Source organism: Hylobates moloch, unplaced genomic scaffold, assembly GCF_009828535.3.
Source record: "Hylobates moloch isolate HMO894 unplaced genomic scaffold, HMol_V3 SCAFFOLD_19, whole genome shotgun sequence".
Taxonomy (NCBI): domain Eukaryota; kingdom Metazoa; phylum Chordata; class Mammalia; order Primates; family Hylobatidae; genus Hylobates; species Hylobates moloch.
In genome coordinates, this window is record NW_026652294.1 from 7371821 (window position 1) to 7392888 (window position 21068).

The 21068-nt window shown below is 41.6% G+C and overlaps 1 protein-coding gene across 4 annotated transcripts in view; it reads left to right on the top strand.

Moving 5' to 3' along the window:
- The window catches only part of GRK3 (G protein-coupled receptor kinase 3), a 146697-nt gene that overhangs the window by 118071 nt on the left and 7558 nt on the right, over nucleotides 1–21068 (top strand). For all 4 annotated transcript variants that reach the window (XM_058431684.1, XM_032139579.2, XM_032139581.2 and 1 more), the window contains 7 exons: nucleotides 2657–2723; nucleotides 3255–3355; nucleotides 9069–9135; nucleotides 10234–10329; nucleotides 13689–13851; nucleotides 17523–17659; nucleotides 20570–20683. In XM_058431684.1, coding sequence (XP_058287667.1) covers nucleotides 2657–2723; nucleotides 3255–3355; nucleotides 9069–9135; nucleotides 10234–10329; nucleotides 13689–13851; nucleotides 17523–17659; nucleotides 20570–20683 — 745 coding nt within the window. The remainder of the gene's footprint in view (nucleotides 1–2656; nucleotides 2724–3254; nucleotides 3356–9068; nucleotides 9136–10233; nucleotides 10330–13688; nucleotides 13852–17522; nucleotides 17660–20569; nucleotides 20684–21068) is intronic.

The window sequence follows — 21068 nt, forward strand, 5'->3', positions numbered from 1 at the left end:
CCAAAATGCTGGGATTCCAGGCGTGAGCCACCACGCCTGGCCTCTTTTGAGTACTTTAAAATTAACTTTTGATGTGAGAGTTTTTAATCACATAATTTTTTGAACCCATTGTTTGCCCATGAAAACTAACTTGGGCGGGGTGTGTGTTTCCCCGTCATTTATAATGTCCTGAACAATTTTCCAGCTCATTTAGGGGAAACGTGCAGCTGTTCCATTCTATCTGTAGTTCAGAAAGCTGCACTTGACCACAGGACATGTGAATTCTTTTCCCACAAAGCTCCCTGATGCAGCCAGCATGTTGCATGGGAAGAGCTTGGCCGTGCCTTGTAAGCTATTGACAGGCCTGTTACTGTCCCCTATTTAAAGCGGCTGCATCAGGGAGCAGCTGCGATCACACAGGATCTGTGCACACCATGTGCCTCACTCAGAATGGAGATTATTACTATCATAGGTTTTCTTTAACATTTTTCAAAATAGAAACCAAGTCTTTGGCTTTGTTCACAAAGAATAATCAAGAATACATTGAAAACAGATGTGCATCAAGATTTCAACTTGAAAGACCAAACTGTCTGAACATGGCAGCATAGACTTGAATAGCTGAAGAGCATTTTCTGATAATTTCTCATTGAGCTGGACATGGAATCGCTATATTTATAAATGGAATTTGTAGCAATGGGGCCCATGTGCTGGAAATGGTTTTGGCACCACTGACTTTAACTCCAAGTCCCCTCACAAGCCTCCCTGTGGTCTCATGAAAGACTTTTTAAATTTAGCACAGAGCGCTTGTGTCAGAACACAGCAGGCTGCAAGGACACGGGGACCAGATGCAGAGTGGGGTCCTCTGGCTTTGCGTGCAGGAGCCAGGTCCGAGGGATTTGTCAAAACACCAGGAGATCGTCACTGAATCCCTTTTTATATGTTAAGGAACATTGTCGGGTGGAAACAGCTAAGTGTCAAGCAGGGAGACTAAGGTTTTTGTAAGATTTGATAAACTTTCATTCCTTTTCTCTGCAACTGCAAACATGTTAATATTTTTGTGGATTTTGTATAGAAGAATGATACAAGTATGTTTTTAAAAATTATAAATAACAGATATTGTTTGCTTTTATATCTGCTTTTTAAATGTGGTAATTGTACATTTTTTCCTTAGAAATAAGACAAGGAATATTTCCAATCAAAATCTGTTTTAAAAGTTAACAAATGCTTGCTGGGTGCTAATTTACCTTGTTTTGATCTTCCCCCCCCCCCCAAATTAATGCTTTTAAGAGATGGCAGTTCATTTGTATTTCACTGCATGATATGGAAGGAAATAAAGGACTAGGGTGCCCTCTCTTGTACAAAAAGAAAATTAAAGTGTTGCAGACAATAAATGGTCTGAAATGTAATAATCTCAAAAGACAGTTCAATGTATAACCTAATTCAGGAGGATGACCAGCTCAGTAGCAGTAAGTAGCAGTGCAAGATAAGTGGCATTTTAATTCTTTTTTAGAATCTCTGATTTATGTATTCAACATTCTAATCCATTTTATGGAGTTAATACTAAAATATTTTGCATAATATCCTGCCTGCCTCAGATTATGTCATATATGCCTTACAAATAAATTTATAAGATTACTACTTTCCAGGCACATCTTGCTATAAGAAAACTCAATCATATGTGTCCTTTTAATTTTCAAAATGAAAAATAAACCATGGTATTCTAGTTTGCATATTTAATAGTATCTTTTAATGATAAGATTTCCTTTGAAAGCCAGCTTCTCCAAAGTTTTTAAAACATGAGAAAGAGTGAGAATAATCTGTTTTACATAGTTCACCAAGTAGACATTCATTTCATAAAGTAAGAGTTATCTTTATTAATTTCACCAGTGGTTACTGTATTAGGTACCTACCGTGTACTGCCTTTGTCTTGGCTACTTGCATAGATGTCACTTTAGTTTTTCCCTTCACCACTTCTGTGAAGTGTGCGGCTTGATCCCCGCTTTACAGATGAAGAATTGATACTGAAGGTTTCTATCTGGCTGACAGTCACTAAACAAACAAGTCACAACTTGAACCCAGGTTTTCTGACTCTGGAGTCTGGGGTTCTGCACGGGGAAAACAGGAAGTGCTCAGAGCTATGGAGAATTTGCTGGTACATGGTTAGTTTCTGTTCTCATCAAAGGGATGTATTACTTAAAATGACTGGTTTCTAGGGGTGAATCGTTTCATCTCCTTCATGTTTTGGTTCAACTGCTGTTCCTTAGGCTGTTTGAGGGACCAATATCCATTTTCCTGAAAAATGTACATGAAAGTTATTGTTTAGCTCGAACTCTCATATGACAAATGTTATATAAATGACTTGTATTCTCATGAGTACCTGTTGGCTAGTTATATATTCTTTTCTAATGATGTTTCCATTGGAACAGCGTATTTTAGGGCCACAAGTTCACTGAAGTGAGATTCAGGCAGTTCAAGTAAGATACAAGTCTTGCTATTTCAGGACCTAGCATTTGTTCACCAGTTCTTCCATGGAAATGATAAATGTTTACGGCTTTTGCATTTCTCCAGTTTTGAATGAATAGTGATAGGACATCATACTTTACCCAAATATTAGTCAGTGATATGTGCTGTATCACCTGATACCATATTTTAATAGAACAATTCTTTATTTCTACAGTCACAGCCCTTTCAGACAACATAAAACCAAAGACAAGCATGAAATTGACCGAATGACACTCACCGTGGTAAGGGGATTCAAAACTGTATTCTTGTCTGCACGGTAATTGTCATGCTTCATTCCGTCAATAATAAAAAATGCTATTACATAAAATATTATAGGAAATATAAAATTATGTATAGACATAATAAAAATTTGCCTTCTTGAAACAAATAAATGCAGATACAATTTCTAAAAGAATTTCTAGGAGAAAAATTAATGGAAATAGATGCCAAGGCAAAAATCAGGATTTACTAACAAACAGTATGAGGAAGCTAAAGACAATTGAGAACAGAAGTAAAGAAATCAAAAAAAGGAGAAATTACTGAGATGCCAAAGAATGAGAATGCCTTCCGGTTCTTCTGATCTGCCCCCAGCCTCATTGATTTTGCAACTGATTAGTTATCTTTTCATGTTTCTATAGAGTAAATATTAATTCGTAACGAGGCTGCAATTTTTAATACTATTCTTATCCTAGTAATAGTCTTTAAGTCTGGTTGAGTGTTAGGATGCTGTTTCCATGAACGGATTTTTGAAATCTTACTCGTCTTTTCCCCAGAATGTGGAACTTCCAGACACCTTCTCTCCTGAACTGAAGTCCCTTTTGGAGGGCTTGCTTCAGCGAGACGTTAGCAAGCGGCTGGGCTGTCATGGAGGCGGGTAGGCCATTGTTCCTGCCTTTCGGTATCTTTACCAGAAGAGCAAAAGAGTGATTTTAAATACTGCCTATCAAAAGTCATCCCTAGTCATTAAAATCTTCCATTTTGACTTGAAAGGGGAAAAAATAAATCACATGGGAAATATACATATATTGTCCTATGTGTTTTATAATTAAGAAGTTGAAGAAGTCACTCACTTTTTTACTTTATTTATTTTTGAGATGGAGTCTTGCCCTGTCACCCAGGCTGGAGTGCAGTGGCACGATCTCAGCTCACTGCAACCTCCACCTCCTAGGGTTCAAGCAATTCTCCTGCCTCAGCCTCCTGAGTAGCTAGGACCACTGGTGTGTGCTACCATGCCTAGCTAATTTTTGTATTTTTAGTAGAGACGGTGTTTTCCCATGTTGGTCAGGCTGGTCTCAAACTCCTGACCTCAAATGATCCACCTGCCTTGGCCTCTCAAAGTGCTGGGATTATAGGTGTGAGCCACTGCGGCCAGCCCACTTTTTAACTTTTAAAGGTTGACCTTGTAGATGACAGAAATGAATTCTGATATTTTGTAGTCCATTTGTTTTTTAGTGATGGTTATATTTGTGATTGCGGCAGTTTAACATTCTGATCAGTTTCTCACATATTTCTCTCATGCATAACTGAGTAACCGCGATCTAACACATGCTCACTATTCTCCTGCCCCAAAACACTCTGAACAGTAATATCTGGAAAGCTTATAGAGAGGGACTTAAGACAGACCTTTCTCCTGTATCTTGTCACCCCCAGGCTTGCTTGGCATAAGAAATAACTTTTAACTGTATATTACCTATATGTATATCATACATATGTGTATGTATTTTTAGTGTGCATATTATACATATAGGCATTTTATGTAGATAGCTAAATAATGTACATATATATGAGTATGTCCTTCTCTATCAATTTGCAAAATTACCTATTCCTGCTATAATAGATGAAGATTTAGCTCACTCATTACTGTTTCTGTAGCCTTCCCTTCCTCCACCTCTCAAAAGTTGAAATGCTATTTTGAGCTTCTCTTTTGCTTGCCTCTGTAGCTTTAAATTCTATGCTTAACCCGGTTGTGCCTTTTTCCAACTATAAACAGTATCTGAGTTGAGGATTTTGACATTCCTGTCTTTCATTGACTTCTGTCTCATGTTCTTTCATGTTAATTTTTATTTTTACATTATCAAGATGACACTGCTTTCTATTCTGTGATCATAATCAATCTTTGTGCTTTGCATATAGGTTGATTTCAAAAGTTGCGAATGAAGAAGGGGTATTTACACTATTAAGGAATCAAAAATGTTGTTCATTACATGGTTTCTACTTAGCCTGGTACTAAACCTTAAATTAGTTATATATATACATATATAGTATGATATCTCTCTCTCTTTCTCTCAAAAAAGAATATGATAGTTGTGGACTTTGTTTTTCCCTGATATTTCTTTCGGGAAGGACTCAGCCTGCAGCTGCAATGAGAAAGAGGTGCTCTATTTCTGCTGATTGGCATCATCTCACCCAACACTTCCCTTTCCAGTCTTCTGGTCTGAATCTGCCATTCCCTTGATTCCCTGCCTCCTGCTATATTTAGGCGAGATATAGAATTCTAAGTAAATAATAATTTTCCCCCCAAACTTTGAAGCTCTTGCTTTCTTGTGTACAAGCGAGCAGTGAATGCAGGTCATGGAGCTAGGTCATCACTCGCGATGGCAGGCACGTAGCATCCCTTGTGCTCGGAGACTCGTGTTCTTCAGCTTGGAGACCACCCTTACTTTACTTATTTGACGTGTATCCTCCTCTGTTTCTCGCAGAACTCTTAGTAGCTGGATGCTGGGATTCTTTTCTAGATTTGGGCCTCTGTGCTCCTGCTCTTGTATATTATCTGCATCTTTGCTTTAACTTCGTTTTACTTGCCGATAGCATAAATTTTCAACCCTTTTATTGATTTCTTTCTAAAAATCTTTAGCAGGTTTAATTTCTTAAAAGTAGAACCTTTCAGGGTTTTACCCCATGTTAGAGTAAACACCTTGCTGCAGGTGTTCTGGAGTTGGGTGTGGGGGAAGGAAGTACGGCGGGTATGGGTGTGCATGTGTGTGCAGGTGTGCAACTCAATGCCCAGAGCTGCAGTCCTGTGTCGCATCCCCCAGCCACACACACTGTGGTGAGCTGGAGCTCAGCATGCTGGCTCTGTCCCCAGGGCAGTAGCTCTGCCCTGCTTTGCTGTCAGTCACTGCCCCTGTGTCAGCACCCCCTCTTGTCTGCTGATGGCTCTCTCTCTCTCTCTCTCTCATGGTGGATTTATTTTTTTAATATTTATTTTTACTTTTTATTTTTTATTTTTTTGAGATTGAGTCTCGCTCTGTTACCCAGGTTGGAGTGCAGTGGCACAGTCTTGGCTCGCTGCAACCTCTGCCTCCCAGGTTCAAGTGATTCTCCTACCTCAGCTTCCCGAGTAGCTGGGACTACAGGTGTGCACCACCACGCTCGGCTAATGTTTACTAGAGATGGAGTTTCCCCATGTTGGCCAGGCTGGTCTTGAACTCCTGACCTCCCAAAGACCGCCTTGGCCTCCCAAAGTGCTGGGATTACAGGCATGAGCCACCACATCCCGCCTATTTTTGTTTTTTAAAAGTGATAGCGTCTCACTCTGTCACCCAGGCTGGAGTGCAATGGCATGATCATAGCGTACTCCAGCCCCAAACTCCCGGGCTCAAGTAATTCTTTGGCCTCAGCCTCCCAAGTAGCTGAGACCACAGGCCCACATTACCATGCCTGGCTAACATTTTTTTTTTTTTTATAGAGAAGGGGTCTTGCTATGCTGCCCAGACAGTCTTGAACTCCTGGCCTCAAGTGATTTTCTCCTCTTAGCCCCCAAAGAGCTAGGATTACAGGCATGAGCCACCATGCCTGTCTCCTGTGGTGGGTTTATATCTCCATGTTCCTTTCCTGCCATTTCAGTGGTTATTGAGACTGTGTGAAGTTGCATGCTTTCGCGCAATCACTGGCTTGAACCAGAAACCTTCTTTCTGGGGCATTTCTAATTGCTTGGATATATGCACGTAAACTTCTTATTTAGCTTACCACATTTAATATGTTGACAATGATGGATACAAAATGGAACCCAGTAAGAAAATCACTGAAGTGTTTCCAGTAAAAATGCACAAGGATACGCTCTGACTTGGATCCCATTCCTTCATTCAATGTCTATTTACTGGGCACACACTGATGCTACCCTGTGAAGTGGCTGAGGCAGTGCACATGGTAGGCATGGCCCCTGCCTTCCTGAAGCTCATGCTATGGGAAAGCCATGTTGTAGAAACATCAAGTAAGACAGGTCCAGATAGTGAGAAGTATCTGTGTGGGGGACGAAGCGCTACCTTATGAAGAGGCCTGGGGAGGAACACTCCAGCTGGAGGGGTCAGCGAGGGAGGACTTCCAGGTAGAATCAGTGCTCCCGTGATCCAGCAAAGCCAGGTCTCCTAGGCACTGGGTTTGGCTATAAATGCAAAGCAAGACTTTGGAGAGTTTTGAGCAGAGGAGTGGTGAGTTCATTGAAGAAGATGATTTGGGCGCTATATGAAGTGGGATGGGGCTACAGGTGGGCAGGACTAGAGGTCAGAGGAGGAGACATTAGAGCAGTTCAGGCAAGAGGTGCCAGGGCCCTGGTGCCTCAGTGTTTCTGGCAGTACATCTATCATCCCTTCCCTGCCCACAAATGCCAGTAGCACCCTGAGCAGGAATCACCACCCCTGGCCAGGTGCAGTGGCTCACGCCTGTAATCCCAGTACTTTGGGAGGCCGAGGTGGGTGGATCACAAGGTCAGGAGTTTGAGACCAGCCTGACCAACATGGTGAAACCCCATCTCTACTAAAAATGCAATAATAATAATAATAATTAGCCGGGTGTGGCGGCACGCACCTGTAATCCCAGCTACTCAGAGGCCGAGGCAGGAGAATCGCTTGAACCCAGGAGGCGGAGGTTGCAGTGAGCCGAGATCGCACCACTGCACTCCAGCCTGGATGACAAAAAAAAAAAAAAAAAGGAGAAACACCACGCCTAAGCGAGAGTCTTGTGAGGATGGGAGGTGGTAGAAAGTAGTCAGGTCTGGGTCTGGCCAAGGGGTGGCTGTGAAGCCTGAGGGAAGACAAGCATCCAGGACCATCCTGGCTGGGCCTGTGCAGGAGTAGTGCGGAGAGGGCTCTGTTAGCCCTGCCTGCGTCCTCTGAGTAGGTTGGGGAGTAGGAGTGTCCTGGAACACAGGGCACAGGTTAGTGCTTGGGATACAGATTTAGGAGTCCTATAAGGGCACTCAAGCTCTGGGCTGGGCGAGATGCCCCAGGGACTGACTACAGAAGGGCCCCAAGAAGCAGCCCTGAGCTCTGTGACAGGATATGGAGAGAGAAAGTCAGTGGCATGTGCTAGGAGTGCTCCTCCCCCATGCGGGCTTTTCCTTGGAGTGTGCAACTTTTTTTTTTTTTTTTTCCTGGCAACAGATTCTCACTCCGTCACCCAGGCTGGAGTTCAGTGGCACAATCTCGGCTCACTGCAACCTCCGCCTCCCGGGTTCAAGCAATTCTCCTGCCTCAGCCTCCTGAGTAGCTGAGACTACAGGCGCCTGCCAACATGCCCAGCTAATTTTTTGTATTTTAGTCGAGACAGGGTTTCATTGTGTTGCCCAGACTGGTCTCGATCTCCTGAGCTCAGACAATCCACCCACCTTGGCCTCCCAAAGTGCTAAGATTACAGGCATGAGCCACCATGCCTGACCAACTTTTGCTCTGGGTACTCCGAGTTTTAATCATGACCTTCAAGAAAACTTGTTTCTTCAATTTATTTTTTATTTTTATTTATTTATTTTTTTTGAGATAGAGTCTTGCTCTGTTGCCCAGGCGGGAGTGCAGTGGCCCGATCTCGGCTCACTGCAAGCTCTGCTTCCTGGGTTCACGCCATTCTCCTGCTTCAGCCTCCCGAGTAGCTGGCACTACAGGCGCCTGCCACCACGCCCAGCTAATTTTTTGTATTTTCAGTAGAGATGGGGTTTCCCCGTGTTAGCCAGGATGGTCTCAATCTCCTGACCTCGTGATCCGCCTGCCTCAGCCTCCCAAAGTGCTGGGATTACAGCATGAGCCACCGCGCCCGGCTAATGTTTTTGTATTTTTAGTAGAGACGGGGTTTCCCCGTGTTAACCAGGATGGGTTTCTCCAGTTTATAAAGGGTTTTGGTATACATTATATTATGAGATCTGTTGTTTTCTTCTGAGTAAATGTTGTGCTTCACATTCCTGTCATTTTCGTAATACATTATCTATTGCGATGTGTAAGTATTTGCTGTAAATTTCTTTAATGTGTAGATATCCAATTTAATTCTTATTTTCAGTTATGTTCTCCTGACTATAGAATTATTGTGTGTGTGTGTGCGTGTGTGTATATATATCTGTGAAAATTTCTAGGTTATCTTGAACTGTAATAACTATCCCAAATAAATGATCATATGGATTAATATTACCAGGCGCTGCATGCAGTATTCTAAACGTCGTAGCATTCCTCATGTTGTTTTGAAGGAAGCATATTTATTTGCTTTCTTAAAGGAAAAACTGGAAATACTTGTTCCCCTGTATTGTTAACAGGAAACAGTTTTGCACAATATTTCTTACGTTTCCAAATGCATACTCAGCACTGTTTTGACTCTTTCTCCTCCAGCTCACAGGAAGTAAAAGATCACAGCTTTTTCAAAGGTGTTGACTGGCAGCATGTCTACTTACAAAAGGTACTCACTCCCTCTTGACTCTACTTATGGTACTGCCGCCCTTACACGCTCATCTCTGTCTCAGTTTCTGTCTCTGTATCTCTATGCACTGCTGGCTTCCTGGCTGTGTCTCCCCAGCATCCCCACCACCCACCTCCCCCAGCATCCTGTGTCCACACTGCCCACTTACCCAAGAGTTACCACGTGGCCAATTCCCTTTGGGGCATCCTCTGACTCTTCATTTCCCTAATAGAAACATTTTGAAAATATCTCCTATATCAACTAATAAAAGGTTAAATGGAACTATTATCTAGTTAATTCAAATGCACATATAATTGAGCCTTTTTTAGTTTTTGCTCTTCTTCTTGAATTCTTATCTCAATGTGACTATATTTTTACATAGATCTCTATAAAATGTACGTGAAACTTCTGCCATAAACGTATGTATATTTTCTAGCCCAATACTACATAATTTAAGAATTAGCATGATTTTATATCAGCATAATTTCCTTTCCTTATTTTAAGCTTCATTATATTTGCGTTGATACAGGAAACACCCCAAATTCAATTTTTAGAAAAATGTTGATTATCAGCTTTCAACTTGCTTTGCATGAACTTAAGCTGCAGAGAAATGGTGATTTTCTGTAATAAAGAAAGACTAATCTGTTAGTCCTACCCAATTAGAGTTCGACCTCTGGGTCAGTTAACGTATACCTCAGGGTGTTTGCAGATGTGCCCTGCTCCCTCTAGGCCCCATTGTCTTTTGTGGCTCTAGCAACCTGAAGGTGGTGTTGCGTCCTCTGAGACAATGTGCTTCCTTAAGCTGAGCTGGACGGATATGCAGTCCTGAGATTTTGTTATATCTGAAAATTATTTAAAGCTTTGGACATGAATCCTATTTTTCTTTAATTTGTCTAAAATCTAGGGCCTTCCTTTGGGGCTATTCAATGCAGAGGCTTTTCTACAAAATATGAAATGTGATTTGTTGCAAGTTTGGATGACATGCTGCACAGTGTAGCTTGCGGATATCTCGCACTGTGCTGTCTTTGTAGAACGTTAGGTTGGGACGGGGCCATAAGTTCATCTGAAAACTGTACCATGCTTGTTTGGATCTTCCAGTACCCACCACCCTTGATTCCTCCCCGGGGAGAAGTCAATGCTGCTGATGCCTTTGATATTGGCTCATTTGATGAAGAGGATACCAAAGGGATTAAGGTACACATGCGATCATTTATTTATTTTTATTTTTGGATGGGGTGATTTCTGTTGGAAATCAAACTTAGTGGTTGTTTTAATATTGGGCTGTTTGTAGTATTTAACTTACAAATGAGTATCAACATATTTGAAGAATGTGTAAGTTAAGGATCTAAATTAAAGGCTTTGAAAGCTTTCTTCAGACTAATAATTTTATTTTTGAGGAACTGCATGGTAAAATATTATTGATTTGGAATATTTGTGATTGAAATAAAACTTGAATTATACCTGAAGCAGGGAAAACAGCTGTGTGATATCAAACCTACTTCCCTAGTGCAAAAGAGCCAGCTGTCTCAATTCTTCTAAGTTTTTAGATCTCCTCGTGTTAGGATGAAAGAGCAAACAGCATGAATCATTTTGCATTTCTCAATCAAAGGTGAAATAATCACTGTTTTTTTAATATAATCCTCTGCATTTTTCAAACTTTTGTTCATATCGTTATTCCCCCAAGTAGAGACAAGACATAATTAGAGATGGTGAGTCATGAGAGAAGATCATTCTGTTTAAGATGCTGGGTCAAAGTGTATCACTACATCAAGCTCTCACCTACCCCCATGCTGGCAGCTTGCCCCAGGCTCTCCCCCCTGCCTCCGGGTCATCCCTGTTTCTTCTCAGCTGTCCCCATTTACACCCTTCTGACGCAAACCCGCCTTGCCTTCCCCACCAAGCAGCTTCCTTCTCCAGAAGGCTGCAGCACTATTAAAACACACACCTGTGAGGTGTAAATAAAAGAGTGACAAGTAACATGCAAGGGCCTAGCAGGAGCTATAACTGGAGACACGTAGGACTGGGACCAACTAGGCTGTGGGACAGAAAAGGCAGTAAATGGCTGGAAGAAGATGGGAGGATTGTGGGGAAGGAGAGCAGCTATCGGGAGCAACATGTACAGGCCAGGTGCACCTGGGGAACCCAGTGGCAGCTGGTCAGAGCCAGGGGCCCCAGGAGATGAGGGGCTGGGCCATGATGGTGATTGGGGTGTTCATGGGACCAGCTTTTCTGGTGTTGGAGGTTAGGTGAAGGCAAAGTGCAGAGGACCTAGGGCTGTGAGGATTGCTGACCAACTGAGGGACACCCTTCTGTGGTCTGGAGCAGTGGCTGGGGTCAGCATTGAGACCGATGCCTAGACCTGTACACCACCAGGCATCGTCTGTAGCCGGAACCATTGATACCTGTCAGGTATATGAGTATTCAGCAGTGCTTTGGGGAACAATCCATTTACAAAGATATTTTAAAAATTTACTGCTGTCACAATAGAATTTTTTCACCTGCTGTATACCACTATCTACCCATCAGAGTACTAAAAATAAAACACTATTACGTGGGCGCCCACGAACATTTTTTGATGTTAAAAAGAGATGATCATACTTAAAAATGTTGTAAACCAAGATCTAGGCTTTGGAGTCAGACAGACTGGGCTGGGATCTGCCACTGAGCTGAGTGAATGTGGGCCATTCTGCAACCTCTCGAGTCTTGGCGTTCTCACCTGTAAAGTGGTGGTTTCATTGCCAAGCTTTCTCTGAGGATAAATGAGGTGGCCTGCTGAAGGCTACAGGCATATAGTCAATGCTTGACAAACTAGTAGCGTCTACTATTATGTTTTGGTTCTTCCTGAGCAAGAGCTGAGAAAGAGCACACTTAGAACAAGAAGTCCTGTCTGGTAGGGATTCAGCTGTAGACAAGAAGCCCAGGTCCTGCCCCCGTGAGAGCTGAGTCCAGCAGGGAGGGCAGGGGACTGCATTTTAAGAAAGTATCTTTTAAAAACAGCCCAAATAATACATTTTCTTTAAAAGGGTGGGGGAAAACTCACCTCATGTAAGCATAAGTTCTTTTTTAAAAAAATTCATTTTCAGCAAGGTGGGCTCAGTCATAAAGATCAAGTCTTTCTGAAATTATAGGCGGTGCAACAGTGTCTATTAAACAGAGTTGGCCATTTCAGAATAACTGCCTGGGCAAGGAGCATGCTTTGACTCTTTGCCAGACTGTTCAGAGCCTGTCCCTGTGTGCCTGATCTCAGGTGCTCATCGGACCTTGAGGTTTTCAACACCCCATCACTCACACACACTCAAACACACACCTCCAGTCCCATTCAGAGCAACTGAGGGGCTCAGTTATGGGCTTAGATAGAATCTCTGAAGAAAACAGAAAGAGGAAAAACTCTACAGGTCAAAGCGACCTCAGAATCAACAGATTATTATAATAGATCAATGAGACTGGATGGAGTAGGCCCCATTTGGGATGTGGGATGCAGCTTCTTCTGGTGTTCTGTTGATTTGCTAAGGGAGTGTGTGCAAGTGCCTTAGCCTCCCTGGTCTTTCTTGCCCTTCTTATTTGCTAAGGGAGTGTGTGCAAGTGCCTTAGCCTCCCTGGTCTTTCTTGCCCTTCTTATTTGCTAAGGGAGTGTGTGCAAGTGCCTTAGCCTCCCTGGTCTTTCTTGCCCTTCTTAGTATTTCGCCTGTTATGATACCTACCCCTGCTTATCTTTCAAGGAGTAAGCAAATCAAGTTTCTAAGGAGGTCTGTGCTTCTAAGACAAGCATGTATTTATCAGCAGGCTTGCTAGTATTTCTGCCATGAAAATATAGTTCACATGCAGAGAACCATTTTCTTTGCTCATATTCAAAGTGCAGCCTTACCTAGAGGGCAGAAAGAAGAATTTTGAATAATCGTTTGGAAGAAAAATGCTACCATTAAGTGTAATTTTTGTTACAGCGGCTCTTAAAGGCTCCATTGCCTAAACTCCCCGTGTATCTTGAGATTTCTTGTACATATGATCATGATGTCAAACTGTAAATAGTTGGAAGGTTCATGGAATTAATAGGAAGCTCAGCTTCATTTACCTTTTGTTTTTCTAACTTTTCAGATTAATTGAGGGTAGGTTCAAAAGCCCTCTTGGCTTCTCCCTTATAACTGTTTCTGAAACTGTAGAAACAGTTTTCCTACCTATATAAACAAAATGTCCTTACCATAATTGAAATTTTACTTTGTTGTCAGAATCTCTTAGTAGTTCAAGTAAAATCCTATATGTGTGAGTTTTTGTTGGCAAAACATGTCATGAAGATAGTATATAAGATTGGGTTGAATGTAGCTGATCCAGGACTGAAAGTGAAGTGCTCATCAGTTCTGTCTGTGGATGCTAATTGCTTGAGTTGTCATTAGCAGAGATTTATGATAACTAATAACCTGCCTCGAAATGATTACTGCTGCCATCTAGTCGTCTTCCTATATAGAGTTATGATAGAGTCACCATGGATGTGGCGCCGCGGACTCTTACCTTTGTAAGTATGTTAAATCATAAATATCGTGATTTCTTAAAATAATCAGCTACTTGATTGCGACCAAGAACTCTACAAGAACTTCCCTTTGGTCATCTCTGAACGCTGGCAGCAAGAAGTAACGGAAACAGTTTATGAAGCAGTAAATGCAGACACGGATAAAATTGAGGCCAGGAAGAGAGCTAAAAATAAGCAACTTGGCCACGAAGAAGGTAAAATAGCTCACGTGTCTCAATACATTTCTAATGCAGTAAATTTTCAAAATTTCTTGTAAAGCTGAAAAGTATTTGGGTCATAAGGTATTTTCCAGTCGAGAAGAAAGCAATGCCATAAATCGCTTTAGTTTGCTCTGGCTTGGAAGAGCTCAGTCTAATATTTCAAAGTCTTCAGTCAGCACACAAATAAGTCTATGGAGACAGGTGGCCGGGTTTCTTTAGTATGCCCTTTTATCCTGGAGTGCTTGGGGACTGGTTTGGAGGTTTTTTCCTTGCAGATTGAGTATGACGGTGTCAGGAGTGGGGCTGGTATCATTGGTGTGTGCCCAGTGCGGTCATCTGGGCACCTGACTCAGTTTAGTCCTCTGTTGTCATCACCTTGAGACTCTTAGTCATTTTTGAACAAGGGGCCTGCATTTTCATTTTGCACTGGGGCCCGAGAAGTATGTAGCTGGTCCTGGCGAGGAACTTAGTACGACACGTCACTTGTCAAGAGAGGTAAATGTCCCCCATTCAAGTACTAACCAGGCCCAACCCTGCTTAGCTTCCAAGATCAGACGACTTCGGGTGTGTTAGGGTGGTATGGCCGTAGATAAGAGAGTTAAATATATAAAGACATTTATATTACAAACATTTTAAAAATTGCCAAATCAGGCCAGGCGCAGTGGCTCATGTCTGTAATCCCAGCGCTTCGGGAGGCTGAAGCAGGAGGATCACTTGAGTCCAGAAGTCCAAGACCAGCCTGGGCAACATGGTGAAACCCCATCTCTACAAAAAATAAGGATTAGCCAGGCGTGGTGGCATGCACCTGTAGTCCCAGGGACTGGGGGGCCGAGACAGGAGGATCACTTGAGCCCAGGAGGTTGTCTGCAGTGAGCTGAGATTGTGCCACTGCACCCTAGCCTGGGTGACACAGCGAGAAGCTGTCTCAAAAAAAAAAATTGCCAAACTGTATTTTTATGTAAATAATTCAATGCCCTACTAAACATAACATCAAGTAGGAAACATAAGTTTTAAATAAATCAGTCATTCTCGATTCACTGAATATGGTTACTCTTGATTTTTCTAAGATTTCATGAATTTTGGATAATTAAATTTATTGTAGTTGATGATTATGTTAAGATGTAATTTCATTTTCCCTCTGAGCAAAGACCCTTGCAAGGTTAACCTTATGTAACAAGAACGACCAGAAACTCTTTCACTCTATTAATAGGTTACTTTGGTGGCAGCATCTTGGTATAGGATTCCTTGGTCTTATCTGACAATTTCCCTGTGGCATTTAAAGTGTCTTCAATTCTGGATGACTTACTCTTTATATAAACGTTGCCAGAATACACCAAGGGAATCCTGCATTCTTTTAACTCTGCTTACCTCAATTCTGCAGGGATACACAGCCTTTATTTGTAAGCTCTTCTTTTTTTTTCGAGATGGAGTCTCACACTGTCACCTAGGTTGGAGTGCAGTGACACGATCTCGGCTCATTGCAACCTCCGCCTCCCAGGTTCAAGTGATTCTCCTGCCTCAGCCTCCCAAGTAGCTGGGATTACAGGCGCCCACCACCACGCCTGGCTAATTTTTTGTATTTTTAGTAGAGATGAGATTTCACTATGTTGGCCAGGCTGGTCTTGAACTCCTGACCTCATGATCCGCCAGCCTCGGCCTCCCAAAGTGCTGGGATTACAGGCATGAGCCACTGCGCCTGGCCGTAAGCTCTTCTTTAGAGAACAGGTCCATCGTGATCACACTGGGGTGTGTTTGCCACAGCAGATTTTACACAGGAAATTGAATCAATGTGGACCTGCTCAAGGGGGGGTCATGATACCACTAGAATCCTGATTAATTGGATCCGGAAATATATATAGATCTTCCTAAGCCTGTTCAAGTGTATCCTTCTAGTTAGAGCTGTAATTAGAAAGTTTAGCAAATCAATGAATTTATCTTCCTGTGTTAGTAAGTAATTCGTGCATAAGTAGGTCTTGGCTGACAATCTCAGAGGTCACCTTTATAGAAAAATATAGTCTAGGCTTAGATTCCTGAAAAAAAAAAAAAATTATAATAAAGTCGGTCCTCCACATCTCAGGTTCTGCATCTGTGGGTTCGACCAACCATGATCAAAAATAGCTGGAGAAAAACAATAAGAATAACAATACAACAATTAAAAATAATGCAAATAAAAGCCATACAGCAGGGGTTCCCAACCCCCGGGGGGAGGCCAGTTATGAACTGGGCTGCACAGCAGGAGATGAGTGCTGGGCAAAGGAGCATCACCACCTGAGCTCCGCCTCCTGTCAGCTCAGCAGTGGCCTGAGATTCTCATGGGATTGCAAACCCTGTTGTGAACTGCGCACGTGAGGGATCTAGGTTACGTGCTCCTTATGAGAATCAAATGGTTGATCTGAAGTAGAACAGTTTGAACCCAAAACCATTCCTCCATCCCCGTCTGTGGAAAAATTGTCTTCCACGAAACTGGTCCCCAGTGCCAAAAAGGTTCGGGACCACTGCTACACAGTATAACAACTATTTATGTGGCATTTACACTGTGTTAGGTATTATAGGTAAACTAGAGGTGATTTAAAGTTTATAGGAGGATATATGTAGGTTCTATGCAAACACCATGCCATTTTATATTGATAACTTGAGCATCTACTGATTTTGGTATCTGCTAGGGTCCTGGAACTTATCCCTTGTGGATACCAAGGGATGACTGTGCTCATATTTTAAATAGATTTTGGAAATGCAAGCACTTCTCAGTGCAAACGACAACTCTATCCTTCCCCATCACCACTGACCCTCCCTGGCCCTCCCTCTCTTTTGTTCTTTTCCTACTTGTCTCCAGATGACACGACATGGGTTTTTTACTTGTTTACTTATGGTCTGAAACACTCACTAGATTGTAAGCTCTCTGAAGCAGGCGTTTTTGTCTCTTTTGTTCTCTGCTAAACCCAGAATATCTGGAACGTGCCCAGCACCTGGGCATTCGTGTGATACTTGTTGAAGAAATGAGTGTGTGAGTGAATGATTTTAGCAGAATCACCAAAGCCTTTAATACAGACTTTAAAATTAACCTTTTTTTTTTTTTAAAGACACAGTCCTTCACTATAAAAATGTAATCAGGACTCAACAATGTCTGTGAATTATCTCTATATATAACTATGTATTTGAGGAATAAACCTAACATTAAGCTGAGGAATGAACCATTTTTGATCCTTATGTTACCTTAAATTACTTAGACAAGAAAATTCCCACTATTATTATTTTTAAGATAAAAGGGAAATTAAAGGGGGAATCTCAACCCCACATAAAGGCGAAGGCACTTTGGGGATAGCTTGGCTTTAAATACCCTCTATTCTCCAGTTCTCATTATACATAATGAAAAGAGTTTGGAAACTAACTTTTGCCCTCCCAGAGCGATAAATGAACATCATGGATTTATCAGCATATTGAGAAGCAATCATTTACGGTGTGAGCAGAGAGAGCTGCAGAACCTTCTGATCTTTAGATCCCCAGTACACATGCATTAAAACTAAAATCGTGACTTCTGTACTGTGTTCTATTTATAGAAACCTGCTTTTTCCAAAAAGTATGTCTGTTCTTTTTTCAGAGAATAATGCTGCTAAGACATTTTGTTTCAGAGCCTATTTAACTCCTAGTGATTTTGTATTCCTCAGATTACGCTCTGGGGAAGGACTGTATTATGCACGGGTACATGCTGAAACTGGGAAACCCATTTCTGACTCAGTGGCAGCGTCGCTATTTTTACCTCTTTCCAAATAGACTTGAATGGAGAGGAGAGGGAGAGTCCCGGGTAAGTCTAAGGCAGTCTCACCAAGCAAGTTTCCCATTACGTACAATGGTATATGGTTATTTCATGTTGCTGACATGTTTTATACAGTATCCTCTGAAACTGTGATTCTATTTTACTGGTATACATGAGATTGTAATGTGCAAACTTTAACTTGTTTTTAAACTTCCAAGTCAAGGAACAACTTGGTAATACCTGAAAATAGAACATGCTTTTTAGTGAGGTCAGGAGCACCACATCATCAGATGGATTTGAAGAAGGCTGGAGAGCAGTTAGACAGATCTAAAAAGAAAAGACAGGCTGGACTTTGAAGTCAGACAGAGGTGTTCAGCTCCACTGCTGAGTGTCTCTGGGACTTTGAACACATCACATTGACTCTCTCAGCCTCCGTTTTCTCATCTGTGAAATGAGGGAAACAGAAATCATAACAACTGCAGTCAGCCCTCTATATCCACAGATCCCCATCCTGGGATTCAAACAACCAAGGAGAGAAAATATTCGGGAAAAAACAATTAAAAATAACAAAACAATAAAAAGTAATACAGAAAAAAAAACCACAGTCTAACGACTATTTACATAGCATTTACGTTGGAGGTGATTTAGAGTATACAGGAGGATGTGTGAAGGTTATATGCAAATACGATACCATTTTATATCAGCAACTTGAGCATCTGTGGATTTTGTATAATTCGGACCTGGGCGGATTATACATTTATTATGCTACTCGGGGGTTTCTGGAACCAGTCCCCTGTGGATACCAAGGGATGACTGTACTGTAATTTTTGCATGTTTATCTGAGGTCAAGTGCTGTTAAAAAAAAAAAAAAAAAAAAAAAAAAACAAAACTCCATGTGTTTAGGAACCTTTGAGGGTCCAACTCTCATTTTATAAAGAGGAAAGCAGGCTCAGAAGAGGAAAGTCTGCCACCCAAAAACACAACTGGACAGTTAGGAGGTGGAGGGGTGACTCAGACCAGGTCGTCCTGTGCCCTCAGTCTCTCCATTGTACAGCCTCTCCTAGTTGGGTCAAATAAAATGTCCTAGGCCATGACACCTGGCACAGAGGTGAGATCACCAAAAGATACTTCCTTGTGTCTCCACCTTGTTGAGAATTTGTAGGTGGATCATACAACAGACAGCAAGATGTAGCTGCCCTCTAAGATCCTTTCGAGAGCTAATGTTTGTGAACAAGATAAAAAGAAATTTCTGATCCACACTGTACCTTTCAGCAAATCAGGCAGCATTTATTAAGTGCCTACTGTGTGAGGAGCCCAGGGCTTGTCAACAAGGAAGGAGCCAACCCTGGTGGAAGGCATCTTTTCTTTTCTTGGGGGGTGGGGGGGTGGGGAGCCTGATGAGTCATCGTAAGCAGGACAATGGTCCCAAACACTCAAAACATTGTTTATGTGTTGGATGTGTTGGAATATCACGCATCTGTTCTCCAGGGATCAGAAGTGTGGAAAACAGGGCACCTAAATCTCATGTATTTGACTTTGGACTGTATTTTTAGTTTACTGTTGGCAAAGTTTTCATTCAATTAGAATGATTACAATTGCATATCACTCCATTTCTTTGAAAAGAAACAAGATCTTCCCAACCATCACTCCTGCCATTGAAGTTATTTTTGAAAAATTAGAGTCTAGGATCTAAGTTCCAATTAATAAGATTCTTCTGGGGACCCTGAAGTGTAACTCAGGGGTGGGAAGCATCAAAGTAGCTCCCGAAAGCTCACTGTATTTCCAGGTAATGAGCGGACCTGGGCAGATTATACATTTATTATGCTACCCACTGGCATGTTAAAAGGAAATCACCCCACTTTTCAGGATGTTTGAAAACTTAAAAAAACAAAACTTACCTTTGTTTCACATTGGATGCAATAAATGAGCTTGGTTTTAAAAGATTCAACATTTAGTGTTCTATTTGAGAAGCTATATAATGTGCATGAGCAGAGCTGTAAGTCTAAGTAAGGAAAAAGGAAACCTGAGTGTTTAGCAGGGCGCCGTTTCTCATTCAGGATTCCTGAAGTATTTATTAAAAAACAAAACAAAACTGTAAGACGGTAAGGAACTCATGACACTATAGCATTCACCTTAAGCAATAATACTATAGACTTTTTTTTTTTTTTTTTTGAGACAGAGTCTCGCTCTGTCGCCCAGGCTGGAGTGCAGTGGCGCGATCTCGGCTCACTGCAACCTCCACCTCCTGTGTTCAAGTGATTCTCCTGCCTCAGCCTCCCGAGTAGCTGGGACTGCAGGTGCCTGCCACCACACCGGGCTAATTTTTGTATTTTTAGTAGAGATGGGGGTTTCACCATCTTGGCCAGGCTGGTCTCGAACTCCTGACCTCGTGATCCATCCACCCTGGCCTCCCAAAGTGCTGGGATTACAGGCATGAGCCACCGCGCCCGGCCTATAGACCTTTTAATCTTTTAATGAAACCACCTCTATTTATGACATCATTGGGATATTATCAAAATACTGTTAGCTTACAAGCTGACATCACTAAACATTTACTGAGTTGCTGCCTTAAAACTGAACCACACACCTTTGGCTCACATAAATCGCATGTGGCTCTGTTGCTTCCTCACAACGTTATTGACAGAATGTATATGAGTGTGCCACACAGCAAGTATGCTTGCGATTCATCATCATTCAAAATCAGTTCTGTGTTGAGGGAACAGCTTTGCCATTTTTCCTTAGCAAAACGTTGCTTTCTCTGCAGTTTTCCTTGAAACATTATGATTTGAACTTTTGTGTGTGTTCCTGTATAGCCATTTTCCCCTTCTAGAATATCATCAAAGAAAGAAAACCGAATGTGTTTTCTTTTTTTACTTGTTCTAACTTGGTAGTTTTTGGTATTACTACTTAAGAAATCACAAAATAATTTGAATTTTGAATTTCTGTTTTTACGGTTAGCAAAATTTACTGACAATGGAACAGATTCTCTCTGTGGAAGAAACTCAGATTAAAGACAAAAAATGCATTTTGTTCAGAATAAAAGGAGGGAAGCAATTTGTCTTGCAATGTGAGGTGAGTTTTTATTTTTTCTTAGGGGAATGTTAGAATAATTAAATATTCAGCAAAGTTGGCTGCCTGGCTATAAAACATTTTCTTATGCCATGTTTTATCACTTACAAACTTAGTAAGAAAGCCCCAAAGTACAAGGTTTTCAGCAAATTCATCCTTATTTTTAAAAAGGCAAATATTATTAGAAAATGGCAGGAGGATGTAGGTGGAATAATGTCATTACTCTACCTGGAAAATCTGCTCAGTATTTAATAGGGCCTAGAATTTTATTTGTTGTATAACTTTGAAGATTTTTCGGCATGTTTGATGTTAAGGTTTATATATTTTGATAAATATAAGATGGCAAACTGAAATACCATCTTCTCTAAAGGAAAATGCCATCTTTTCC